The following is a 23,167-nucleotide window of genomic DNA, read 5'->3' as shown; positions in this document are numbered from 1 at the left end:
CCGGCAGGGCCTGGGCAGAGCAGGCTGGCCACCGGAGACCAGGCTCCTCTGTGACCGTGCTCCGGCCCTCTCCCCCTTGGGCTGTGATGCTGGCTGCGACCTCACCCATCTCTTCCCCCTGCCCGCAGCTTCGTGTTCCTGCAGCTCTACCACTCACCGTTCTTCGGTGATGAGTCCAACAAGCCAATCCTTTTGCCTAATGAGGTAGGTGGGTCCTCTCTCCCTCACAGGGCCCCCTGGAGCCCGGCTGCACGTGCACAGTGGGCTGATGCCCCTGGCTGGGCAGTAGGGGCTGCAGCCCAGCTCCCGGAGGCATGCCAGAGGAGAGGCCTCTCCCGGACAGGCGCTGGGCTGGGACTGGCTGGGCAGGGCTGGAGGAGGGGACTTTTCTGCCCTGGGCTCAAGCTGGGTTCTGTGGCTACAGTCTTTTGAGCGGTCAGTGCAGCTCCTTGACCAGATCCCGTCTTACGACACGCACAAGATCGCGGTCCTGTATGTGGGAGAAGGCCAGGTGAGGCTGCTGGGCTGGCGGGGCGGCCTGGGTGCTGGGCAGAGAGGGTGGCCACCCTGCTGGGGGTGGGGTCCTTGTCCTCCGCAGAGCTGGGTTCTGCACAAGCCGCTAGAGTGTCAGGTGTGCATGGAGCACCCTTCACTCCGGGACTCAGGAGCGAGATGGACAGGCTGGGTATGAGCACAGAGCGCTGGGGGTGGGGGGGTCACTGACCCCGGGGAGGCAGCTCTGAGTGGAGACGTGGAGGAAGTGAGGACGCGCAGAGGAGTGCCGGGCAGGAGTGGCAAGGGGACAGGACTTGACTGGGGGGGGCGCGGTGGCACCCCTTGAGGCGGGCAGTTCCCGGCGCCAGGTTTGCATTGACTCGACCTGAGTCTCAGAAGTGCCCTGGCTGCTGTGGGCTGAGGGCTGGCCCCGCGGGAGGAGGGGAATGGGCAGCCAAGGACTCTGGGTTTTCCTGAGGACAGAGCCAGCCCAGGTCAGTGGCAGACAGACTAGGAACAGTGGGGTAGAGGTGGGGTGATGCCCTGGGCATGGGTGTGAAGCTGCATTGCCCTGGTCGGGTGAACGGCAGAAGGAGGGCTGTACCAAGCCACACTCGTCAGCCTGCTCCTGGCCCCCAGCAGCATCAGGCCCTTTGGGGTCCTGTGGGCCCGGGACGGGGGGTGGCTGGGGGCAGCCTGGGAGCTGGTGCTACCATGCCTTCGTCTCCCCGCAGAGCAACAGCGAGCTCGCCATCCTGTCCAACGAGCATGGCTCCTATAGGTACACAGAGTTTCTCACGGGGCTGGGCAAGCTCATCGAGCTCAAGGACTGCCAGCCAGACAAGGTGTACCTGGGCGGCCTGGACGTGTGCGGCGAGGACGGCCAGTTCACCTACTGCTGGCACGACGACATCATGCAAGGTGCGCCCTCCCTGCCCGCTGGCCCGCTCCTTGCGAAACCCCCACCCAGCCCGCCCGCCCTGCTCAGCTCTGCCCACCCCACAGCTGTCTTTCACATCGCCACCCTGATGCCCACCAAGGACGTGGACAAGCACCGCTGTGACAAGAAGCGCCACTTGGGCAACGACTTCGTGTCCATCGTCTACAATGACTCTGGCGAGGACTTCAAGTTGGGCACCATCAAGGTGTGCTTGGGGGCCCTCAGAGGCGAGCCTGGGGCCCTCGGGGCGGCAGGTGTAGGTCTGGGCCCCGGGCAGAGTGTGGAGGGGGTCGCAGAAAGTGGCCGTCAGTACCACGGTGACCCTGCTTTCGTGTGAGCAGGGCCAATTTAACTTTGTCCACGTGATTATCACCCCCCTGGACTACGAGTGCAACCTGGTATCTCTGCAGTGCAGGAAAGGTGAGGCGAGGCGGGGCGGGGGGCAGGGGGTTGAGGAGAGGCTCCAGGGCTGAGCCCCACATGAGCGCCATGTCTCTGCAGATATGGAGGGCCTTGTAGACACCAGCATGGCGAAGATCGTGTCCGACCGAAACCTGCCCTTCGTGGCCCGCCAGATGGCCCTGCATGCGAACGTGAGCAGTGGTAGCCCCTGGGAGGTGGGGGTCAGGCCCACAGGTGACCCCACACAGGGCTCACTGTCCTGCCCTCCCAACCCCACCCCAGATGGCCTCGCAGGTGCACCATAGCCGCTCCAACCCCACTGACATCTACCCCTCCAAGTGGATTGCCAGGCTTCGCCACATCAAGCGGCTCCGCCAGCGGGTAGGAGGCCAGGCCGTTGGGAGGGTGTGCTCCAGAGAGATGGGGTGGCCAGCCTGGGGAGCGTGCCCCACCCCCTCTGGACTTGCTGCTGAAGCCCGCCCCCCCCAGATCCGTGAGGAAGCCCACTGCTCGAGCACCAGCCTGCCCCTGATGCAGACACACCCTCCTGGTCATGCCAAGGCTCCAGCACAGGCCCCGGCCGAGCCCACACCCGCCTACGAGACGGGCCAGCGGAAGCGCCTGGTCTCCTCTGTGGACGACTTCACTGAGTTCGTGTGAGGCCGTGCAGGGTGGGTAGTTGGACCCGTGGGACTTCTCTGACGCAGACACATCCTGGGCTCCTCAAGCTGTTTGAGCAGCTGTGCTGCCCTGTGCTGACCCTCCCTGCCCCCATGGCGCTGGGTGATATTTATCTGTGCAAATAAAGTGCTGGTGTGACCCAGGCCTGTGCACTCAGACACACACCCCAGAGTGGACACAGGCACGGAGCAGTCAGTCAACTCGTTTATTTGACTTCGTCTGTTGGGGGGTGGGACTAGGCTGTAGCTTCAGCCATGCCCAATGGAATGGGAAGGGGGCCTGCCAGGCTGCTGCTGGGGCCTTGCCCTTGGGACAGCCTCACATGTACGTGATCACGCTCACCTCCCCCGGCCTGGGAGCCAGCCCCCAGGGAGAGATCTTCCCCTACCAGCCCTAGGGTCCCAGCCCTCATCCAGACCTGACACCAGCAGGCCTGGGCAGGACGCTAAGGCCATGGCGGTGGCAAGGCCAGCCTGGGGGGGTTTCCCCTCCAAAACCCTTTCTGCCCAGCACCTGCCCAAGGCCAGACTTGGATCTGAGAAGCAGCTGCTGCTCCTCCAGCTGGGCGGGCAGGTGTCTGGGGAGGGAAGGCCAGCTCTGGCGGTCCCAGCTCCCCTTCACTGTGGGTGACTGTGGGCATAGGCTGCTTCAGCCACCAGACCCCTCGGCTGTATTGAAAAATAAAGCGACGTACAAAAATATATACATTTTAACCCCACATAAATTACAACAGATGCGGTGGCAGCTGGAGGCGAGGGCACTGAGCAGGGATGGAGGAGGTAATAACTTAGGGGAGGACGACAAGAGTGCAGGCCCCTCCCCAGAGCCTGGGTCCTTGGCAGGGGAGACGGCAGCCAGGAGGGCGGCCGGGCACAGCCCGCTGTACCTGAGGACTCGGGAAATAAATTAGCGTCTGAGGCCGGGCACTCGTCCAGCACTGCTGTGTCCTCCCACAGGAGTGGGAGGGGACCCTGGGTCTGAGCTGGCCATGTGGCCTCTGTAAAGTGCTGAAGCCCGCAGAGAGCCTGCCTGCTCTCTGGGGACCTGCGTGCAGCTGTCCTGCCTGGCCTGCGACCGAGGGTGGCAGAAGGTGATAATACTGAGCGGTGTTTGCTCTGGCTCCAAGGGGCCAGAGGGGAGCCACGGGCCCGTCCTGGGGAGCGGGGAGCCCAGAGGCCCTGGCACTAAGAGCTACTGGGGTGGATCTTGTTCTTGGCCCGCAGCGATGCTCTGCTGGGGCCTGTAGCCAGGCCAATGCCGCGACTGGCCCGGGCAAGGCGGCTGGGCAGGATGGGCCGCAGGCCTGGGGAGGGGCCGGGAGGTGGGGAGGCCGGGGGCGCACTGCTCCTGCGGCCTTGTAGGTGCTGCAGCCGCCGCTCCAGCTGGTAGACGTCCTCCGTGGCCTGATTGAGCCGATCAAACTGGGCAAGTAGGGCCTCAAACACAGCATGGAGGCGGGAGGGCTCGGGCTCCAGCTCCCGAGGCCCTGGCCGGCCCAGGCCCACACTCAGCCCATCCAGCTGGCTGGAGGAGGTGGAGGGGCGGGAGGCGTCAGAGCCCCCGCTGGGTGGGGGCACGTCCGGAGAAGCCTTGGAGCCCCGGGATGAGCGGGAGGGCAGCGGCTCCATCCCTTCAAAGCGGACTTTGTGGCGGAACTGGGGGCGGCACAGGGGCTCGGTCAGTCCGGCTGCGCCCTAGGCTCTGCTGGGCCCAGGGTGCGTCCCTCTCCCCCCCTGGGCCGTACCCACCTCCTTGACCTTGCTGAAGCCCATCCAGAGGCGCAGGCGGCGCAGGAACAGCTCCACCATCTCATAGTCCTGCGGCTCCCAGGCGGGGCGGTACAGCTCCCCACGCAGAGTGTGGTACCGCCACCGCAGGAGAACAGACCCCAGCCTCAAGGCCCCCCACAGCCGCAGGGCCCAGAGTCCCGTGCACAGCATGGGGGACAGGCGCCAGGACTCCGCAGGGCACAGGGCAGGACCCCCGGTCCCGGGGCACAGCACCAGGAGGGCCTGGGCAGCGCTCCGAAGCGAGTCCACACAGGAGGAGACCAACTGCGGGGGAGGGGGCACGAGTGAGGGGTGGGTCCGGACTCAGCCACCCTCTCCCACGGCCCCGCCGGGACCTACCAGGACAGCAAGCTGCGCGTAGGCTGCGGCGAGCACCACCAGGCCTAAGGCTGCCCCTGCGAGCTCCGGCAGCGCCCGGCACAGCGTCTTGCCGAAAACTGACCACTGGCGCACAAAGCGCAGCTGCTGGGCGGCCTGCGGACAAAGGGCGTCAGGCGACTAACCCTGCCAATGCTGCCCGCCCCGACCCACCGGCTCAGCCCTCACCTTGACCAAGAGCAGGAAGAGCAGCGAGGCGGTCAGGCCGCGAGCAACGGCGCTCAGTTGGGCCACCTGTTCGAAGCTGGTGAAGCGGTGCGGGCGGCGGCGCAGGAAGCGGGTCCACTGGCGGTCGGCGGCGCCCAACTGAGCCAAGCGCACCAGCGCCGCGGCTGCTGTCAGCGCCACCAGCAGCCACCGCGCCCAGGTCCCAGCCCGCGTGGCGCGCGCGCGCCCCTCCCTGCGCCAGGCGCGCACCTCGGCCGCCGAGAAGTACAAGGCGAACAGAAGCAGGCTCACCTGGTGGGGCGGGGTCGGGGTCGGGGTCGGGGTCAGTTTCGAGGGAGGAGACCGGGGCGGGACCAGACTCGTGGAAGGAGGGCAGGGCCACGGCCGTGGGGGCGGGGCCTACCGAGGTGAGCAGCGGCAGCGAGAGGCCAGCGCTGAGCCGCCGCAGCGCGAACGGGCGGACGCTGAGCGCTGCCACTGCGTGTCCGGCCGCCGGGAACTCCAGACGCAGCGTGACGGCGGCGTGCAGCCCCACGGCCGGGCTGTAGCGCGTCAGCTCCACAAACACGGCGCGGCTTCTGCGCGGAGGGCACGGGCAGGGGCCGGGAGTCGGAGAGGGCCGCGCCGCGCGGGAGAGACCGGTGTTCTCCAAAGGGGCTGGGGCGGCGCGCGCGGGGAGCGGGCGGAGGAGCCGAGCGCGGGGCCCACCTGTTGTCGATCCAGTTGTGCAGCTGCAGGAAGCCCAGCTGCGTGCGGCTCTCCTCCAGGCTAGGCCCCAGCTCCTGCACGTAGCCCCCGCTGTCGTACACAGCGCAGGAGCCCCAGGACCACATGCTGCTGGGAGGGGCGGCGTCAGCGCCGGTGCCCCGGCAAACTCCTCTGAAGGGCTGCCCCTACCCCCGGCACCCCGGCCGCCCTCCGGGCTCACCCCAGCAGGTCTGGCGCCGAGTAGGCCCAGATCTCGGAGCCGTTGAGAGCAGCGCTCCCCCAGCCAACGCCGTAGTCGCTGGTGCTGAAGCTGCCCGAGGCTGCTGAGCAGGCAGGGTCTCTGGAGCCAGGTGGGTGCGGGCAGAGCGCTGAAAGCAGAGGGTCCAGGGCCCTGCCTGTTTACCAGCCTCCGGGCCAAACTCGGCGGGGCCTCACCGAACCCGCCCAGCACCCCAGGAAGTAGGTATCACTGTCTGTACATCAGGAGACCCAGGCAGGCCGTCACCCAGCTGCGGGTGTTGGGTCCAGACCCCGCCAAAGGCTTCCCTTTGGAAACAAGTTAGGCTAAGTGCCAGGGCGCCCCTCGGCTACTCACCTTCCTGCAGCCGCACCTGCCGCAGCCGTGGGGGCCCCAGCTCTGGCCTGGACTGGTTCCCGTGGATGTAGGGGAGCAGAACGTGGGACATCCATGGCCAGAACTCATCAGACCTGCCCACGCCAGACCCAGAGTCAGTCACATGGCTGTCCCTCACAGCCTGGCCCCCCCGGGGTGAGAGGCCCAGGGCACACTGCCAGCACAGTCCTGGCTGGGCCAGTGGGAGGTGGCCAGTGCTGCCCAGGGGAGGAGGCACGGCCTGGGCTTCCTGACACTCGGGGCTGGTGAAGCTGGGCTGGGCCTGTACTGTGTCCTCTTCCCATGGCCAGCAGCACCCACTCCAGTTCTGATGACCAGAAATGGATTGAGACGCTTCCCAAAGCCCCCAAGGGGCTGCGCTGCACCAAGGGTGGGATTGAGGTGAACCCTGGCCGGCATCAGCACCGCCCTGGCCCGGAGGACAGACCTGTGCCTGCATACAGGGCGTCCGTACCGGGTGATAGCCAGGAAGGACTGGCTGTCCAGCTCCTGCTTGATGGCACTCTGCAGGCGGTAGGCATGGTTGTGGCATGAGGTATCCCCGTAGTTGGCCAGCAGTGTCACCAGCAGGAAGAACATGTAAACCAGAAGGCCCTGGGGGGCAGGGATGGCCCTGGGGTCAGCCAAACCCAGTCTGGCACCCCATGGGTGCAGCCTGTGACAGAGCATGGCTTCCACATGCTAGGCAGCAAAGTGCCCATAGCCAGGGAGGCTGGTGCTGAGAGCCAGGCCTGTGGGCACACATGGTCTGCGAAGGCCAAGAAGCCACACCAGGGCTGCAGGAGGAGGTCGTGGGAGGGGCGGGGACCACAGAGCCCTAGACCACCCGTGGAAGGGCCTTCTGTGGTCAGGAGGAGGGCTCATTGAGGTTTTCGAGAAAGGCGCGCCCTCCTGGAAGGTGCTGCCTGGGCCAGGAGGCCGGGAAGGGAGGCCAGGCGCCAGAGCGGGGCCCGAGCTCACCCGCAGCATCCCGTGCAGCCTCTTGACCTTCCGGGCTTCCTCCTTTGCCAGGAAGAGTGCGAAGCCGTGGGGCGGCCGCACGCGGGGCACTCGCTCGCTCACAGGTGTCACGGCTGGGCTCTCCACCAGGGTGTCATCCTCATCAGGGTGCAGCCGCTTGGCCACCAGGGAGAAGTACAGGGCCTCCAGCAGGACCTGGGCCAGGGCTGGCGTCACAGGGGCCCACGGCAGCCAAAGCCTGGCGGGCTGGCCCCACGCACCCCACTCACCTTGAGCGGCTCCCAGCAGAGGAACGAGGCCAGGAAGCTGGAGCCGCTTGAGAGGAGCCACATGACAGACACGCTGGGGGGGAAGCTGGCGCCGACCCACCCTGACACACCCACGGCCACGGCCACCAGAAGCAGGCTGAGCCCGTGGGCCAGGGGTGCACACCAGGCTGGCAGCAGCCGCTTCCGCAGACCCTCCACCAGCCCTGGGAAGGCAGACAGATGGGTCAGCAGTGGCTCAGAGGACCAGGGAAGCTGTCCTGGGATTTGGGAGAGCACCTGTCCTGGGGAGCCTGGCCGGCGGGGGCTGTTCCCATGTCAGGCCTGGGCTGAGCAGCCCCGTGTTCCCCGGGCTCCACAGCATCACAGGCTGGGTCTTCTCACCAGGGGCGCTGCACCTGAGACAAGATGGGGGCACTCGCCCGTCACTGCTTGGGGGCGCGGCCAGCCCCCTCTGGCCTCTGTGGAGAGAGGACAGCGCCCCAGGCCAGGCAGAGGGTGCTGGGCCCGCTGGCTGTTCTGGGGTAGGGCCAGGGCTCAGCAACCTGGCGCTCGCCTTGTGGTGCTGAGATCCGATGCTGTCCTTCCTGCCGCCGCTCCAGCAGCTGTCGCCCCACAGCACCGCACCAGGGCGACTTGACTGAGCTCCCCACCACCACCCCCTCCCCGGAGCCCGGCACTCACAGGCCAGTGAGCAGGTCTGTTTCTCCCTGAGTGTCCTGGGTGGGGGCCAGGCTGCCGGCCCCTTCAGCCAGGATCTGCCGGATAAGGTCCTCATCTGGAAGGGGCAGGACGGGTCAGGCTGGAGCCCTCCTGGGGGGCCGGGCAGCACCTCCCCACCCTGCGCACCTGAAGCTGAGAAGTACTTGGCAGGCGAGGAGGGGCTGACCAGGGAGAGACTGTCCTCCTCTGGGCCTGGTGTGAGGCCCATCTGGCCCCGAGCCAGCCGCTGCAGGGCACTGCCCGTGACAGACGGGTCACTCAGCAAGTCTGGCCAGCGGAGGGTGCCTTCGCTGAACGGCCAGCACACCAGGCTGCAAGCAACAGTCAGCAAGGCAAGGGGAGCCCGGGCACGTGGCTGCACACATACCCAACCCAAGTCCTGTCACACGCAGACACACGGGACTCTAAGCAAATGCTCCCAGGACCGGCGTGTAGCACAGATGAGGACACGTGACCCACACGACACACAGAAGAGAACACTCAATGCCCACGACACACGGATGGGGACACGCAACCCACACGACACACGGACAAGTGACCCACACAATACGCAGAGGACACGCGACGCGACATGCGGAGGGGGACACGCGGAACAGGACACGCAATGTGACACATGCGAGGCACAGCTGACCCACACAAGAAACAGCTCACGCTTTCTTTAGGGACCCCACCTTTTAGAATCCTCCAGAAATATGTCCTGTTTCATTTGTTCAGCGAAGGCCTGTTGAGAAACACACAGAAAGCCTGACCCCAGACTGCCCGGGCCGCAGCCCCACCCGGCAGGCCCCCAGGATCCCGCACCTTGGCACCAAGTCCTGGGAAGGCGAGCATGGAGCTGTCCAGCATGGACGAGTCCAGGCAACTGTCCACGTCCAGCGCCTGCGGCCCTGTGGGGGTGGGGCTTGGGCCCCCTGCCACCTGTGGGAGAGGTAGGTGGTCAGCAGGACGCAGCTCGGGCTCCCGCTGTGGGGAGGCATGCCCGCCCCAGTGAGCAGAGTCTGAAGCAGTGCTGTCCTGAGAATGTTCTAGAAACATGCAAGTGCCCCACACCTACAGACTCCATCACAGGAGCCACTCGCCAAGTGCCAACGCGGAGCGCCAGGAGTGACTCCTGCAAGAAGCTGAAGTCGTATCTAATCTGAATCAGCGTAACTGTGGGCAGCCACACATGGCTAAGGACTACCCTACCGGGTCGCTGCCCGAGCTGTGTAACCTTTGCTGAGCACTGCGTGAGGTCTCTTTCTGGCTCTGGCCTCGGGTTGAGTCAGGAAGTGCCCCTCTCGGGTTTTATCAAGCCTGTGTGGGACTGGTGTTGGTCTTTCCATAACCGCTTGGGGGATTCGCTACTGAGGCCACCTGGGCTGTTCCTGGAGGTTTTAAGAGGCCAAGCCAACTGCCGCGCTTGCCCGGGGTCTGCTCAGACTTTCTCCTCACATCGGTTTTTCTCAGAACCTGCAGCTCATCGTCCTGGAAGCCCGTCCCTGCCTGCTCAGGGACCTGACACGCGGGTGTCAACAGCTCACGGGGGCCCGTTCACGCCTGACTCTGACATGCTCTGGGTGCCAACCCTCCCTGGGCCAGGGGCCCCATGCACCCACCTTGCTCCGGGACATGCGGAAGAGGAACAGGATGGCCAGGTAGACGGGGTAGACGACCAGGCTGGACACGAGGCCGATGGCAACGGTGTCCAGGCTCAGCGGGGCCAGGCTGGACGCGGGGCCCCGGCTGCGGGAGAGGACAGACGGGCTGGCTTGCGGGGAGGTGTTGGGGGGGTTGCTGAGGTGGGTGGGCCGGCCCCGCAGCACATACCTGTGGGCGCTGTCCCCCACAGCCCCGTACCACACAGCATTAGCACCCAGGAAGAGGCCGACAAGGAGGACGCAGCACGTGGCGCGCTGCACGCGCGTGAAGCGGCTCCGAGGTGGCCGGTCCCACATGGAGAGCCAGACGTGCTTGTCGAAGAAGCCGCGCTGCAGCTCAGCCACCAGGAGGCGCTGGAACCGCCGCAGCGCTGCGTCGCCTGGGGAGGGACAGGTGGGCTTCAGGAGACCCCAGGCCAGGCATTTGTTTGTTTTGTGGCGGCCGCCAGGAAGGGTCTTACTTGCAGCCAGCACCTCCTTCTCCACCAGGCCCCCATTGGCCTCCGTCTCCACCGACAGCCAGTCGTTGACAAGGAAGAAGGTGCTGCGGGTGCTCTGCAGGTCCCGGACGATGACGTGCTGCAGGAACCAGGCGGGGCTCAGCCCTGCAAGAGGGGGCAGGCGGTCGGGGCCGGCAGGCGGTGGGCGGGCAGGGCAGGTAGGGCAGGGTGGGCAGTCAGGGCCAGTGGGGTGGGCGGTCAGGGCCAGCAGGCAGCGGGCTGCGGGGTGGGCGGTCAGGGCCAGCGGGCTGTGGGTGGGCAGGGCAGGCAGGACAGGGTGGGCAGGCGGTGGGCCCCCACCTTTGTTGTCGTGCCACACACGGATCTTCCACAGGCGGCCCAGGCTGTGTGGGGTGGCAATCTGGAAGACGTCCAGGCTGTTGCGCTGGAAGGCTCCATCCCCATCCAGGTGCCGGTGGCCGCTGCGGCCGTCTGCCCCGCACAACATGATGCCCACGTGAGCCGTGGTCCCTGGAGGACAGGCGGACAGGAGGCACGACTCTGGGTTGCTGTCCCCGGATGCTGAGCCTGGGTGCGTGTGCCTGTCTATCTCCCTGCGACAGGCAGACGATCTCAGGCCCTCAAACTGTTCCACGAACGGCCCCCGGTAGTGGCGGCGCGTTAACTGCGAGTGACCACGGAGGACAGAAACACGGCTGCCAGCCTGCAGTCTGCTACGCGAGTAAGAGACCCCCGTCCTGGTGGCGACTGGTGACACCACCCCTTCCAGAGCCTGCTAGGAACCAGTCACCGCGCACCTGTCTCCACACGAACCGCCGAGTACACAGTGCTCTCACCTCCGTGTCGGCCACGGTAAACCTACACGTTTTATGAACGTCATAGAGAGGAATAGAAAAAAACTTCAAAAATAAACATTTCCCTGGACTTTCTTGGCGGTCCAATGGTAAATATCTGCCTTGCAATGGAGGGGACACAGGTTCGATCCCGGGTCCCAGAAGATCCCAAATGCACTGGGACAACTCGGCCAGGGCACCATGGTGACGAAGCCCTTGCTCTAGAGCCCGGAACCACAGTCTTGAGTCTGAGTGCCGAGAGCCCGTGCTCCGAGAGCCCATGCTCCGCAGCCAGAGAGCAGCGCCCGGGCCACAACTAGAGAAGGCCCACGCAGCAACCAAGACCCAGGGCAGCTTCAGGATAAACAAACACATACACATTCAAGAAAATAAACACTTTCTTAACAGGAGAGGGGACCAGGCGGTAAAGATGAAAGCACAGCAGAGAGATGAGAACTGGAACCAAAGAAGTGCACTTGGAATCAAAGGCAAACGCGTAAGTGAAGACCCAGTCAACTGTGCGGCTCCTGCCACCAACCCAGGCCCTAAAAGGCCGCCGGTGGCAGCAGAGTGGCTGACACAAGCGGGACAGTGGCTGCAACAAAAAGGAGGAAGACGCCGCGGGGCAACCGATACGGCAAACGCTTCTTCACGGGAGACGAGCTCTTGGAGGGGCTTCACAGCAGGAGCACGGATGACGTGGGTGGTAAAATGACCTCTGGCAGAAGCACAAAACCGCCTCTAAGATGGTGCTCACTGACAGGAATGCTGCTCAGACCACTCGCTCAGTTTCCCACAGAGAAACAAGATGCCTGATCTCAGCGTCCAACACATGCATCATACAGTACTGACCCCATGCCAACCTGCTTCTCTGACGTCTATAACCGATGGGTCAGAGAGCTAGGGATGTCATGAAAACAATTTTTTCACCAGGACAACCTGCTGCTGTTTAGTAATCACCTCCCATACTGATAGATGGACTTTGATGGTGGCTCAGTCAGTAAAGAATCCACCTGCAATGTAGGAGACCCGGGTTGATCCCTGGGTCAGGAAGATCCCCTGGAGAACGGAATGGCAAGCCACTCCAGTATTCTCGCCTGGAGAATCCACGGACAGAGGAGCTGGGCGGGCTGCAGTCCATGGGGCCAGAGTTGGTCATGACTTAGTGACTAAACCACCACACAGTCGATGCTCCGGCTGGTCCTGCCCGCCTGTGCATGCCAGTGGCTGCCCTGTGGGACTGCGCACCCACAGGCCACCGCGTGTGGACCCGCCCTGCCGGAAGCCCCTCACCTGAGCCCCGGCCCCAGCCGGTCTTGACCAGGATCTCATACTTGAAGCGGCCCCCCTTCCCGCAGAACGGGATGGCGCGGACCCGGCGGACGTCCAGCTGGTCCAGCTTCCGCAGGATCATGGCCATGACCACGTAGGTCAGCAGGCACACGGCGCAGGTCAGCAGGACGACGTGGTTGACGCCTGAGGCCGGCTCCTGGGGAGATAGGCCCGTCAGCCCCGAGGCCGCGCACCATGGCGCCGGGCTTCCCTCCGTCCGGGCGTGGCGCCACTCACGGGAAAGGTGAACTCGACGCGGCTGGCGGGCACGAAGAGGCTGGCACCAAAGGCGGTGAGGTGGCGGGTCAGGCAGACAGCCTCGTGAGGCGAGGTCTCCTCCAGAGGCACCAGCCCCTCCGTGCGCCACGCCATGTCCTCCTCGCTGAAGTACTGGCAGAGCGACGTGTACAGGCCCACGGACACCGCCAGCGCAGACCAGCGGAAGTGGCTGCTCAGGTTCAGGTAGTAGCTCGCGCCCAAGTCTCGGGACCTGCAAGGGGGGGCATGTCATGGCCAGGCCCTGCCCGGCCTGCTCCCACTACGGGGACCCCACCCACCAATGAGGCCCACTGCGTACCCCGGGGAGATGAAGAAGGTGTAGGGCCTGTGGTCGCCGCCCGCCAGGGCCTCCAGGCTGATCCTCTTGCTGGCTGAACAGTTGTGCTCGTTGGGCTGGGGCTCCGAGTGCAGGTAGGCGGCCAGGAAGGGCTCGGGCTCCTCTGGCAGGTACTGCTCTGTGGGCGGGTAGCACAGGCAGGCTCGGACCCCCGCCCGGCAGCTCACACGCCCCGGGAGCCCTCCCCCGTCTGGGCAGGGCCCTAGGGCCTCGTGAAGCAGGACACAGGCCTGACCAAAGGCTGCAAGTTGGGGGTGCCCGTGAGAAATGCCTATCTAGCTGGCCACCGTGCCGCCTCACACGGGCTGGGCCGAGAGACAAGGAGGCCGTACACCAGGGGCCCCGCCTGCCACGCACCGTCCAGCACCGTGAAGGTGAGCTGCAGGTGCAGCCCGGCCTCAGGGTTGCTGTTCTCAGGGGTGACCACCACGCTGACTGAGGCCCGGGGCTGGATGATGGCAGAGCCGGCGGGGACACGCTGGCCCTGGGTGGCCTGATCCGAGTTGTTGGGCACCTTCACGGTGATGGCGCGCTCTGAGGCCAGCTGCCTGATGGGGATCTGGGCACCGGCCTGCGTCTGGAAGGCCATGGAGGCCACCTTGGTGGAGACGGTGTAGTTGCTGATGTAGCCAAAGGGGAAAGGGTTGGAGTCCACGAGCAGGATGAGCTGCACCACATCGCTGAGGTTGGGCAAGGCCGCGCTGAAGGCCTCGGGGATGGAGAAGTGGCAGCCAGGGCCTGGGGCATCGCCCTGGCACAGCAGGCTCTGCGGGTCCGAGCGCTTGCCCTGTGCCAGGATCTCCTCCCCCGCCAGCGTCAGGGGCTCCTCGTTGAGCACACGGGAGCGCGTGAGGATGCCCACGAGGGCGGACGAGAGCTGGTAGGCCCTGGACGCCACCAGCAACGAGGGCGGCTCTGCCCCCAGCTCCGAGGACTGTGGGCCCTGCACATCTGAGCTGGCCACGTGGATGAGATCGCCTGTGGGCGGGAGAGGTCACGGGGGCAGGGGGGAGGGGGAGGCAAGTGAGGGGAGGGGTGGAGGAGGGGTGGGGGCAGAGATGGGAGGGGAGCAAAGGTCAGAGGCCCGAGGCAGGGGCAGAGATGTTGGCGTGGGGCAGCGCACCTGTGATGTTGAGGATGCTGTCTGCAATGGTGGTGGGTGTCCCCGCACCCGTGGCGGTCTCCGCCTGCAGGATGCGCATCATGTCCTCCAGCCTGTGCAGCGTCTTCTTCAGGCAAGAGCGGCACACGAGCTCCCGGCTGGACACCTGCAAGGCACCCGCACCGCGTCCAGCTGGCTGGCCAGGCCAGTGGGGCTCGCCCCGCTCACCCCGACCCTAGGGCAGCCTCTGCAGGGGCCTCCCCACCTCAGCCAGCCAATCTGAAGCCCCCTTCCCGTTGCATTCTGCAGAATCCACGCTGACCACACCTCCGCCCCAGGCCTCTCCCCTGGGAGCCCCTCAGCGACCCTTCCCCACATGCAGGCCAACTTCAAGGTGAAGTGACCCCACTGGCCATCCCAGCCCCTCACACGACTGAGCCAGCTGCAGAGAAGACAGCGACCCCACCCAGCGCAGAGACCCTGCACTGTCCTCCTGAGGCCACAGCAGCAGCCCCCGGCCTCCCCGGCACCGTGGCTCCATCAGGACGGAAACCAGCCCAACCTGGCTGCTGACTCCTGGGTGACGGGGCGGGGACCACAGGCCCGGGGGGAGCACAGAACAGCATCTTCACGTCCGCCACCCCCACCTGGTACTCCGCATGCCCAGAGCCCCAGGGGCCGCCCTGGGAGGTGCGCAGCCGTGCAGATGTGGCTGGGAAGGGAGCTCTCGGGGCATCGGTGGGGGGGGGGGGCCCAGGCTGCCGCGTGGCTGGGCCTGTCCTACCGTGCACTGGGCCAACGCAGCCGCCACCTGCTGGATATCATCCACCGTGTTGACCCGCAGGGACACCAGTGTCTCTGTGATGTTTTTGCGTATCTGGGCGCGCAGCTCCTGCCTGGGGTCCGGCTCCACCAGCACGGGCAGCGCCTGCTCGTACTGTGGGTACAGGGCCGTCAGCGGGCAGCACCAGCCCGGCACTGGCAAAGGGGGCTTCCCGGGACCTATGGGGGGCCGCCTGGCACGGGGGGGGTCTCGCCCACCTCGTTGAGCACGGCAATGAGGGCCAGCGAGTACTCCATGACATGCTGGGGGTCGGCCTGCCGCAGCAGCCCGGGCAGCGTGCTCCCCGCCAGGCTGTGCAGCCAGGCCATGAGGTCCGGGGGGCCGTCAGTGGGGTCCCCGGGGGGGTCTGGCAGGGTGATGGTCAGAGACCTGTGGGCAGAGGCGGGGCGTGAGCTGGGCTGGGCCCTCTCCCACCCCCAGCCGGGCCGGTTCCATGGGCGCGGGCTCACCTGTTGAGGGCGACCACGGCGGCCCCTAGCTGGTCCTGCACCAGCACGGCCAGGCCCACCACAAAGTGTGGCGCAAAGCCAGGTGGCAGCACGGCCCCGTAGGTGGCGAGGCTGCCCTTGTAGACGCAAAACTCCTCGCAGTGGCCTTGGCGGCAGCGCCGCAGCTGCAGCGCGTACACCAGCGGCGCACCTGCATCCTCCGCGTCCTGCCAGCCTGTGGGCCCAGGGCGTCAGCGGGGTCCCTGCCTGCCCCGCCCAGCCCCGTGGCCACCGTACTCACCCGCGCACTCGAAGTGCAGCTTGGTGGTGAGGGCACGCACGTCCTCCAGCGGGAAGAGGCGGCAGGAGCCGCCCCGTGGCGGGCGGTTGGGTGCCAGGCGGATGGAGGCGCAGCCCTGCTCCTGGCCTGAGCGGCCCAGCACAGTCAGCGTGAAGGTGTAGCCCTCACCGTCGCGCAGCACGCCCCGCCGCACCACCAGCCGCATGCCCGCGCTGCCCGTGGATGTGGTTGTCGCGTCCAACACCAGCGTCTCATTGCTGAAACTGCGCGCGGCCCAGAGCTGAGGGGGCACGGAGACCACGGTGCTTGGAGGAGGGTCTCCTCCAGGACCCCCCCCAGCGCACCCAGCCCCTTCCCACTCACCCCGCGCTCCGGGCCCCCGTCGCAGTTGTCACAGCGACCCTCCAGGTACACATAGGAGCTGCGGCTCACCGCGTACACCGCCTGTGCCTTGCAGGACACGCACTCCAGGGACACGATGGGCACCCGGCCGCTGCGGACGAGCACCTGGAAGCCAGCAGGATGAGGGGGCCTGCCCACCCAAGGTGGGGCTCTCCCAACACCAGACCCTCCTGTTTGCTCGTGCGGAGGGCAGCAGCAGACCCGCGGGGGAGCAAGGCTGCCAGCCCTGTCGTGCCCAGCCCTCCTGTGCCCCTGGCCCTGCCACGCCCACCTGCCAAGGCTCCTCTCAGCCCAGACCTCACCCAGGACTCTGTGGTTTTGTGACTCCCAGGCTGGAGGAGGGGACTTGAGGAGCACAGACCACAAGGGCTTGTCTTCTGCAGCCCCCAGGGCCCCCCGACAGGGGCGCAGACACAAGTGGAGCAGAGGCAGGAAGGCGTGAGGGGACGACAGCTAGCTAGGTGTGGCTCCGTCTGAGCCCCTCGCTGCTGTGCACTCCGGGGGGTCCCTGGCACACAGCCCCAGATGGCCCCTCTGGGCAGGACCCCCGCCGGGCAGAGGCCTGGCACCCCCCGGCACGGGGGACGCACCCCATCTTGGGCGCCAGCAGGGCCTGGCACACCAGCTCCCGTCACAGCCGGCGGGGCGCCACGGGCTGCTGCGCTCAGGGAGGGAGACTGTACCATGCAAGCGGCCAGGCCTCCGTTCTGGGAGGGGCTCCCACGTGCTGGGAGGGGACGGCCTAGGGCTGCGCCTCAAGGCTTCCTGCGCTGCCTCGGCCTTTTCGAGGAAAGCTGTCTCATTAAACAAAAACGGCATCGAGAGGAGTGATAACTCAAGACCAATGGCTTCCAGGAGCCCCGAAACGTAAAGACACCCCTCAGGAGCGGGAGCTGGGCGCTGCGTGTGCTCTGCTTCGCCAGCCGCGCCAGTCTGGGGGCCAAGGGCTCCCCGGGGCTGGGCCGTGGCAGCACCCACCGTCTGACTGGTGACCTCCTCCTTGCGGCCGGCCTTCCACACGGTCAGGTTGAAGGTGTACTCCACACCAGCGCGCAGACGCTCCCGAGGGATGGTGACCACGCTGCTGCCACGGGGCCCGAAGTTCAGCACACACCCGCCGCTCTCACTCTGCAGCCCGTATGGGGGGGGGTGAGACCCCAGAGCTGCTCTGGCCCGCCCTGTGGCAGCTGCGAAGACCCCCTACCTCCCACTGCGGTCCAGCCCCCTCCCCGGGCACTCAGACCCCAGGCGGACCCCAGGCCTGCCGGGCTCGTCACACAGATGCCCCGAGCAGGGCGGGGAGGACGCACACCCCACGTGGCTGACCTGCGTCGCGGCCACGCAGGCCCAGTGGAAGCTGAGCGGCGTCTGGTCACCATCCTCCAGGTTGGGGTCGTAGGACTTACTCCCGTCCAGCACCAGGTCCTGGGAGTCCGACCACACACGGGAGGAGCCTCCCTCGACGATGGGCACCAGACGCTCGGGGGCCACCGTCACGTTGGCCTGGATGCTCCGCGCCAGCGGGGTATCCCCGAACGACACCATGAACACAAAGCAGTAGTGGCCCACAGGCAGCGCGAGCCGCGGGACCACCAGCTGGGGCCGGCTCACGTCCACCCCCGGCAGGGCCACCCGGGCTGCGCGCCCAGGCCTCTGGCAGCTGGCAGCGCGGTACACCTCCCAGCGGTACTCAGTCTGGTAAGTGACGCAGTCTCGCAGGTCCACGTGGGCCTCCAGGTAGTTGCGCTGGGAGCGCCTCATGAGCACCTGTGGGGGCAGGGCCACGTCCACCGCGGGCTCCCTGCATGCCAGCACGTGGACGGTGACCGTGGCCTGTGCCACGAAAAAGCTCACCAGATTGGAGGCGTTCACCTGCACACGGTAGTCCCCGGGCTGCAGGTAGGAGTGCACCGCCCAGGGCACGTCCGTGTCCTCCGCTGGGGCCCCGTCCCCGAAGTCCCAGTGGTAGGACACACGCCGGGCACTGGGGCTGGTGGCTGCCTCGAACTGGGCGGAGCGGTTGGCGAAGCAGCGGTGGCCATGCAGCACCACATGCTGGATGACATCCTGCACCTCCACCAGCAGCGTGAGGTTCACACCACCCAGCTCGTTGAAGGCGCGCACGTGGATCTCCAGCAGCCCCGCAGCCACGGGGGTGTAGGTGACGTCGCGGCCCGAGAGGATGACCAGCGAGTCCCCCTGCACCTTCTGCAGCGAGAAGTACCAGGCGTAGGCAACGCGGGAGCCACGCTGCACGCGGGCGCTAAAGTTCCGCTCAGCGCCTGTGGCGATGGCCGGCCCGCAGCAGCTGGGCACCTGCAGCCCCCCTACAGCCTCCAGCACCGAGACCCGCACCTGGGCCTGCGCCCGGCTCACGTGGTTCTCGGCGTGCACGCTCACCGTGTAGTCCCCAACCCGGGGGAAGCTGCGGGAGAAGTGGGGCGCGGGCAGCACCTCGAGGCCGGCCCCGCCGACCTGCAGGAGGAAGCGGGCGGCCGAGCCGGCGGCCAGCAAGACCTGAAAGTGCACTGGCTGCCCGGGTTCCGCCACCTTCCTGCTGGCCCACAGCACCAGGCCCACGACGGGCTCCTGCACCGTGAGGTTGTGTGTGGCCACGACCCAGCTGACTGCGTTGGAGGCATTGAGCTGGACCGAGACTGGGCCAGCGTCGGGAAGGACCACGGTGACATGCTGGCCCTGCCTGCTGCCGCCCAGCATGGCCCAGTGCCAGCTCACATCAGTGCCCGTGGCCAGCTGCCCCCAGAAGGGCACCGTGGAACCGGCCACCACGAAGCCGCCGTCCAGGCCCCCGGTCCGGATGCTGAGGCCGCTGACGGGCACCTGCACGACTACCTCCACGCTGGCGTTGGCTGAGCCCAGCTGGTTCTCGGCCGTGACTGTGACCAGGCGCAGGCCGGGGCTGGGGAAGGTGAGGGTGGTGGACGGCTCTGGGGTCTCCCAGTGCACCCCCTCCTCCAGGGACCAGGTGTAAGTGACACCGCTGCCCCCAGCCAGCTCGGCCTGGAGGGCAACACTCGCATTGATGGCAGCTGGGTTCGGGGAGGCGGTGACGGCCAGCCACCCCACCGGCTCCACGAAGTCCACCGTGCAGTTTGCTGAGGTGCTGCCCAGCATGTTGGTGGCCCGCAGCTGGACGTGGTAGGTGCCGGCCTCAAGCACGGTGAGCGAGAAGGCTTTGCCGCTGCCGGCCAGGCTGGGGCCTCCATCGCGCTGAGCGGCCCAGCTGTAGGAGATGTTGGTGCCGTCACGCACCATGGCCTGCAGCTGCAGTGTGCGGTTGGTGGGGAAGCAGCAGCCACCGCCTACCACCTGCAGTCCCTCGATGTGCTGCAGGACGTAGATGAAGATGCTGTCCTGGGCAGCGCCAACCTCATTCTCGGCCGTGATGATGATGTTGAAGGTGCCCACGGAGCGGAAGGTATAAGAGATGGTGGGGCCCCCGGGGATGGGCGTGCAGCGGTCACAGAGGACCCAGGAGTAGCGCACGTCACTGCCAGCCTCCAGTGTGGTGCTGAAGCTCACGCTGCCGTTGAGGGGCACCACCGTGCGGCTGGCGTTCACGCTGAGCCCCCGCACACGCTGCTGCACTGTCACGTTCAGCCGGGCCTCCCCCCGGCTCACCTCGTTCCAGCCGGCCACCCTGACTTGGAAGCAGCCTGTGCTGCCGTAGGCATGGGTGACCGTGGGGCCCTGCAGCTGCCCGCCGTCCCCCAGCTCCCACAGGTAGCTGGCGGGGCACCCACGGCCCACGGCGGAGAACAGGTAGGGCTGCTGCAGCTCCAGAGCATGGGAGCCATTGACCCTGATGCCCATGACCTCCACAGGCTCCTGCACCTCCACCAGCGCCGAGTCGTTGGCAGCTGAGATGTTGTTGGATGCGGTGACTGTCACCAGGTAGGAGCCTGCAAGCTGGTAGGTGAACGTGGCCTCGGGGCCCCCGACGCGGGCAGCGGCATCCTCGGCGCCGAAGTCCCAGGTGTAGCAGTAGGGGAAGGGGGGCCAGGCACGGGCCAGCAGGCGGGCCTCATCCCCAAGCCGTACGAACTGCCTCTCGGGCTGCAGGGTGACATTGCCCAGCTCGGGCTCCACGCAGACGCTGCTAAAGTAGTGCGCTTTGTTCACGCGGCTCGACAGCACCAGCGCCAGCGGGAACACACCACTGCGAGTAAAGTTGTGCATCACAGTCGGGTCCCCCCGGACGCTGATGTTGGACGAGCCGTCCCCGAAGGTCCAGTCAAAGACGTAGTGGACAGGGTCCCCGGTGACGTGGGCTGTGAGCCGGGCATGTGGCTGGGAGGCAATGCAGGCCACCGGGTCGATCCACAGCACCTCCAGGACAAAGACGTGCACGGGCAGGCTGCGGGCCAGGCGGCCGGCGGGGCTGTGCACGCCCACCGTCACCGTGCAATTCTGCGCCCGCTGGTACACATGCTCCACCGTGGCCTCGGGGCCCGTGAGCACTGTGCCGTCCCCCATGTCGAAAGTCCACGTGACGTTGTCGCCAGAATCCAGGGCAGCGCTGACCACCGTGGGTACACCCTGCTCCACGGCAGGGCTCAGGCTCACCGTCAGGCCACGGAGCTCCTCGAAGACGCGGATGCTGACGCCCGCCACTGCGTGGCTCACCGTGTTGTTGACCTCCAGGCGGACACGGTACGTGCCCCTCGAGGCGAACGTGTGGTTGATGTCTGGCTGGGGCTGGGAGATAGCTGGGGAGCCGTCCCCGAAGTCCCACGTGTAGAGGACACCGCCCGGCGATGGAAGCGGGCACGGGAAGAAGGTGACAGGCCAGCCAGCCACCAGGACCTGGCTGCCCACAGCCACGGCCACAGCCGGCAGGGCGGCACGCACGCTGACAGGTACCTGCTGCGTCAGGTTCTCGAAGGCAGTGGACACCAGCAGGGTCAGGTTGTATTCACCTGATGGACAGGCCCCGAGTGGGGATGTGGCCGAGCCAGCGCTGCCACCTGGCTCCAAAACCCCTCCCCACCCTGGGCTGTGGGCAGGGCCGTGGGGCAAACAGGGCCCCAGGTGGAGTGTGAACACCCGGGCCCGCGTGCTCTCCAAAAGGGGCGAGGCAGAAAGAGGTGAAGGGCAACGGTCTCAGGGGTGAACGCCTTGGGTGACGGGGTGGGTGCAGGGCTGGGATTCTGGGGCAGTTTACACTTCCATGTGAGGCTTCTGGGACTTCAGAAATGACTTCCAAGGATCTCCCCTTCTCCCCCAGAAAAGGCTCAGGGAAGGGGGTGGGAGGGCCAGAAGGGGTCTGCTTCTGGCCGGCAGACTCCTGTCGCGGGGCTCTGAGGCCCAACCCCCCTCACCTCTCTTCTTCATGCTAGTGGGGGCCCCAGGCCACCAGCCCCGTCTGCATTCTGGAGGCAGGACCCAGGGACCACCCCAGAGAGGCACTGCCCCAGGGCAGAGTGCGCCCGAGCCGCAGGCCGTGAGGGCGGCAGGCAGCCGCTCACCTGGGACAGTGTAGGTGTGTGTGGTGTTGTGCTCCACCAGCACCTGGGCCACCGCGGGGTCGGGGACCTCGAAGGACTCGTTGTACGGAGGCTTGAACTGACTGACCGCCTGCTCCCCATCCCCAAACATCCACCTGCCGGGGCAGGGAACAGGCAGTGAGCAGCCTGGGGAGGCTAGGAGGGCCCGCTGCGCCCCTGCAGCGCCCACTGGCCCAGCTGCAGCCCTTCTCAGGTACCACCACCCTGCTGCGGCCCCTCTGAAGGGTCCGCGTCCCCAACACATCCTGGCAGGGAGGTGGGGGCTGGGAGAGACGCCACACTCACAGGAAGGCCACCTCCATGGCCGAGTCCACCAGCACATGGGCCGCCAGCGCCAGTGTGGCGTTGGGCGCTAGCACGGGTGGCAGCGCAGACACCCACAGGCCCCGCATCCGGTGCATCGGCTCCACAGTGACATTGAAGTGCGCGCTGACACTGCTCACGTGGTTGGAGGCCGTCAGCTGTGGACACAGGCGGCAGTGAACAGGCCACCTGCCAGCCGTGAGGCAGTGTGGACAGAGCCCCCCAATCCCCGCACTCACCCACAGCTGCCACCGGGTCCTCGGGAGCAGAGCAGAGCAGAAGGCACAAGTGAGCGGTGCACAGCCCCGCCCCGCCCCATGCCGGAGACCCCCGCCCCACCCCACCCCTGCCCTAGAGACCCCCCACCCCACCCCACCCCCGTGCCTGAGACCCCCACCCACCGAGAGCTTGAAGACGGCTGCGCTTTGGTAGATGACATTGAAAACCACATTGTGGAAGGTCAGGGACTGTTTGTCGTCGATGGTCCAGCGGAAGACCACGTCCGAGCCGGCTTCCACCACAGGACTGTACCTCTGCAGGAGGGCACCATGTGAACTGGCCATGACCCGCCCCAGGCCATGGTCCATGGGGGACGGACACTGCCCCCAGCCCACGTCCACCCGCCTGGACAAGGCTGTCTGTGGGCTTCCCTTTCAGCCACGGAGGTCACACTGTGCAGGGCTGAGCCCAGGCCTGGCCACACACCGACCTGTCTGTACCTCGGAGGCCCAGTGCCCCGACCAGAGGCCAACCCACCACGGCCTGCGCCCCCATTCCGGGCTCCCACTCAGGATGCACGTGTGTCCCCACGGGCCTCGTGGTTCTGGACGCTCCCCTATGTCACCCGACAGACAGGTGTAAGCAGGGAAGACAGGACACAACTGCGCAATGGCCCGTGTGCGAGATGGGCCCCCAGAGGACGGGCGCGGCCCCTCCCGCAGTGGCCCCAACAGCAGCTGGGTGGTAGTGGGCCCCAGCCTTAGAAAAGGCTCTCTTCGCCTGGTGAGACCCCAGTGGGGGTCTCGAAACACACCCAGGAACAGGAAGGTCAGAGGCAGGTGAAGAGCTCAACAGCTGGCTCAGGAAATGTGGGAGAAAGAAGTGTTTTCAGAACAACTGTTCCAGGGGTGACTCTCCCGTCATTTGGGGATTGACGAGCCATTTGCGCGCAGAGCCACCCGCCGGAGCCTGCCCAGAACCCGACACCTAGCCTAGTGTCCCAGCGGCCAGGC

At 66.6% G+C, this 23,167-nt stretch overlaps 2 protein-coding genes across 57 annotated transcripts in view; one reads left to right on the top strand and one right to left on the bottom strand.

The window, feature by feature from the left end:
• TSC2 (TSC complex subunit 2) overlaps positions 1-2,718 on the top strand; it is a 30,733-nt gene extending 28,015 nt beyond the window's left edge. For 32 of the 50 annotated variants that reach the window (XM_081555486.1, XM_081555484.1, XM_081555478.1 and 29 more), the window contains 8 exons: positions 129-204; positions 425-511; positions 1,230-1,416; positions 1,501-1,640; positions 1,777-1,855; positions 1,937-2,028; positions 2,120-2,218; positions 2,327-2,718. In XM_081555486.1, coding sequence (XP_081411612.1) covers positions 129-204; positions 425-511; positions 1,230-1,416; positions 1,501-1,640; positions 1,777-1,855; positions 1,937-2,028; positions 2,120-2,218; positions 2,327-2,497 — 931 coding nt within the window. In that variant the 3' untranslated portion in view covers positions 2,498-2,718. Of the gene's footprint in view, positions 1-128; positions 205-424; positions 512-1,229; positions 1,417-1,500; positions 1,641-1,773; positions 1,856-1,936; positions 2,029-2,119; positions 2,219-2,326 lie in introns of all 50 variants that reach the window. The other 18 variants (XM_081555483.1, XM_081555475.1, XM_081555460.1 and 15 more) reach the window with 1 other exon arrangement.
• PKD1 (polycystin 1, transient receptor potential channel interacting) overlaps positions 2,710-23,167 on the bottom strand; it is a 39,615-nt gene continuing 19,157 nt past the window's right edge. For 2 of the 7 annotated variants that reach the window (XM_081555428.1, XM_081555431.1), the window contains exons 12-46: positions 22,337-22,468; positions 21,918-22,093; positions 21,594-21,727; positions 17,431-21,044; positions 17,083-17,232; positions 16,066-16,209; positions 15,703-15,982; positions 15,423-15,636; positions 15,171-15,342; positions 14,914-15,066; positions 14,151-14,295; positions 13,385-14,005; positions 12,989-13,145; positions 12,649-12,901; positions 12,373-12,568; positions 10,586-10,756; positions 10,247-10,390; positions 9,955-10,165; positions 9,744-9,870; positions 8,947-9,063; positions 8,817-8,866; positions 8,272-8,456; positions 8,107-8,200; positions 7,702-7,820; positions 7,426-7,628; positions 7,157-7,351; positions 6,651-6,790; positions 6,158-6,270; positions 5,783-5,930; positions 5,563-5,691; positions 5,258-5,432; positions 4,855-5,145; positions 4,648-4,782; positions 4,267-4,572; positions 2,710-4,173 (exon numbers count right to left, since the gene is read on the bottom strand). In XM_081555428.1, coding sequence (XP_081411554.1) covers positions 3,703-4,173; positions 4,267-4,572; positions 4,648-4,782; positions 4,855-5,145; positions 5,258-5,432; positions 5,563-5,691; positions 5,783-5,930; positions 6,158-6,270; positions 6,651-6,790; positions 7,157-7,351; positions 7,426-7,628; positions 7,702-7,820; positions 8,107-8,200; positions 8,272-8,456; positions 8,817-8,866; positions 8,947-9,063; positions 9,744-9,870; positions 9,955-10,165; positions 10,247-10,390; positions 10,586-10,756; positions 12,373-12,568; positions 12,649-12,901; positions 12,989-13,145; positions 13,385-14,005; positions 14,151-14,295; positions 14,914-15,066; positions 15,171-15,342; positions 15,423-15,636; positions 15,703-15,982; positions 16,066-16,209; positions 17,083-17,232; positions 17,431-21,044; positions 21,594-21,727; positions 21,918-22,093; positions 22,337-22,468 — 10,065 coding nt within the window. In that variant the 3' untranslated portion in view covers positions 2,710-3,702. The other 5 variants (XM_081555429.1, XM_081555430.1, XM_081555432.1 and 2 more) reach the window with 5 other exon arrangements.

The sequence above is a fragment of the Giraffa tippelskirchi genome, chromosome 13, assembly GCF_054371585.1.
Source record: "Giraffa tippelskirchi isolate mGirTip1 chromosome 13, T2T-mGirTip1v1.2.pri, whole genome shotgun sequence".
Taxonomy (NCBI): domain Eukaryota; kingdom Metazoa; phylum Chordata; class Mammalia; order Artiodactyla; family Giraffidae; genus Giraffa; species Giraffa tippelskirchi.
The sequence above is the reverse complement of the archived record's forward strand: the minus strand, read 5'-3'. Positions and strand labels throughout refer to the sequence as shown.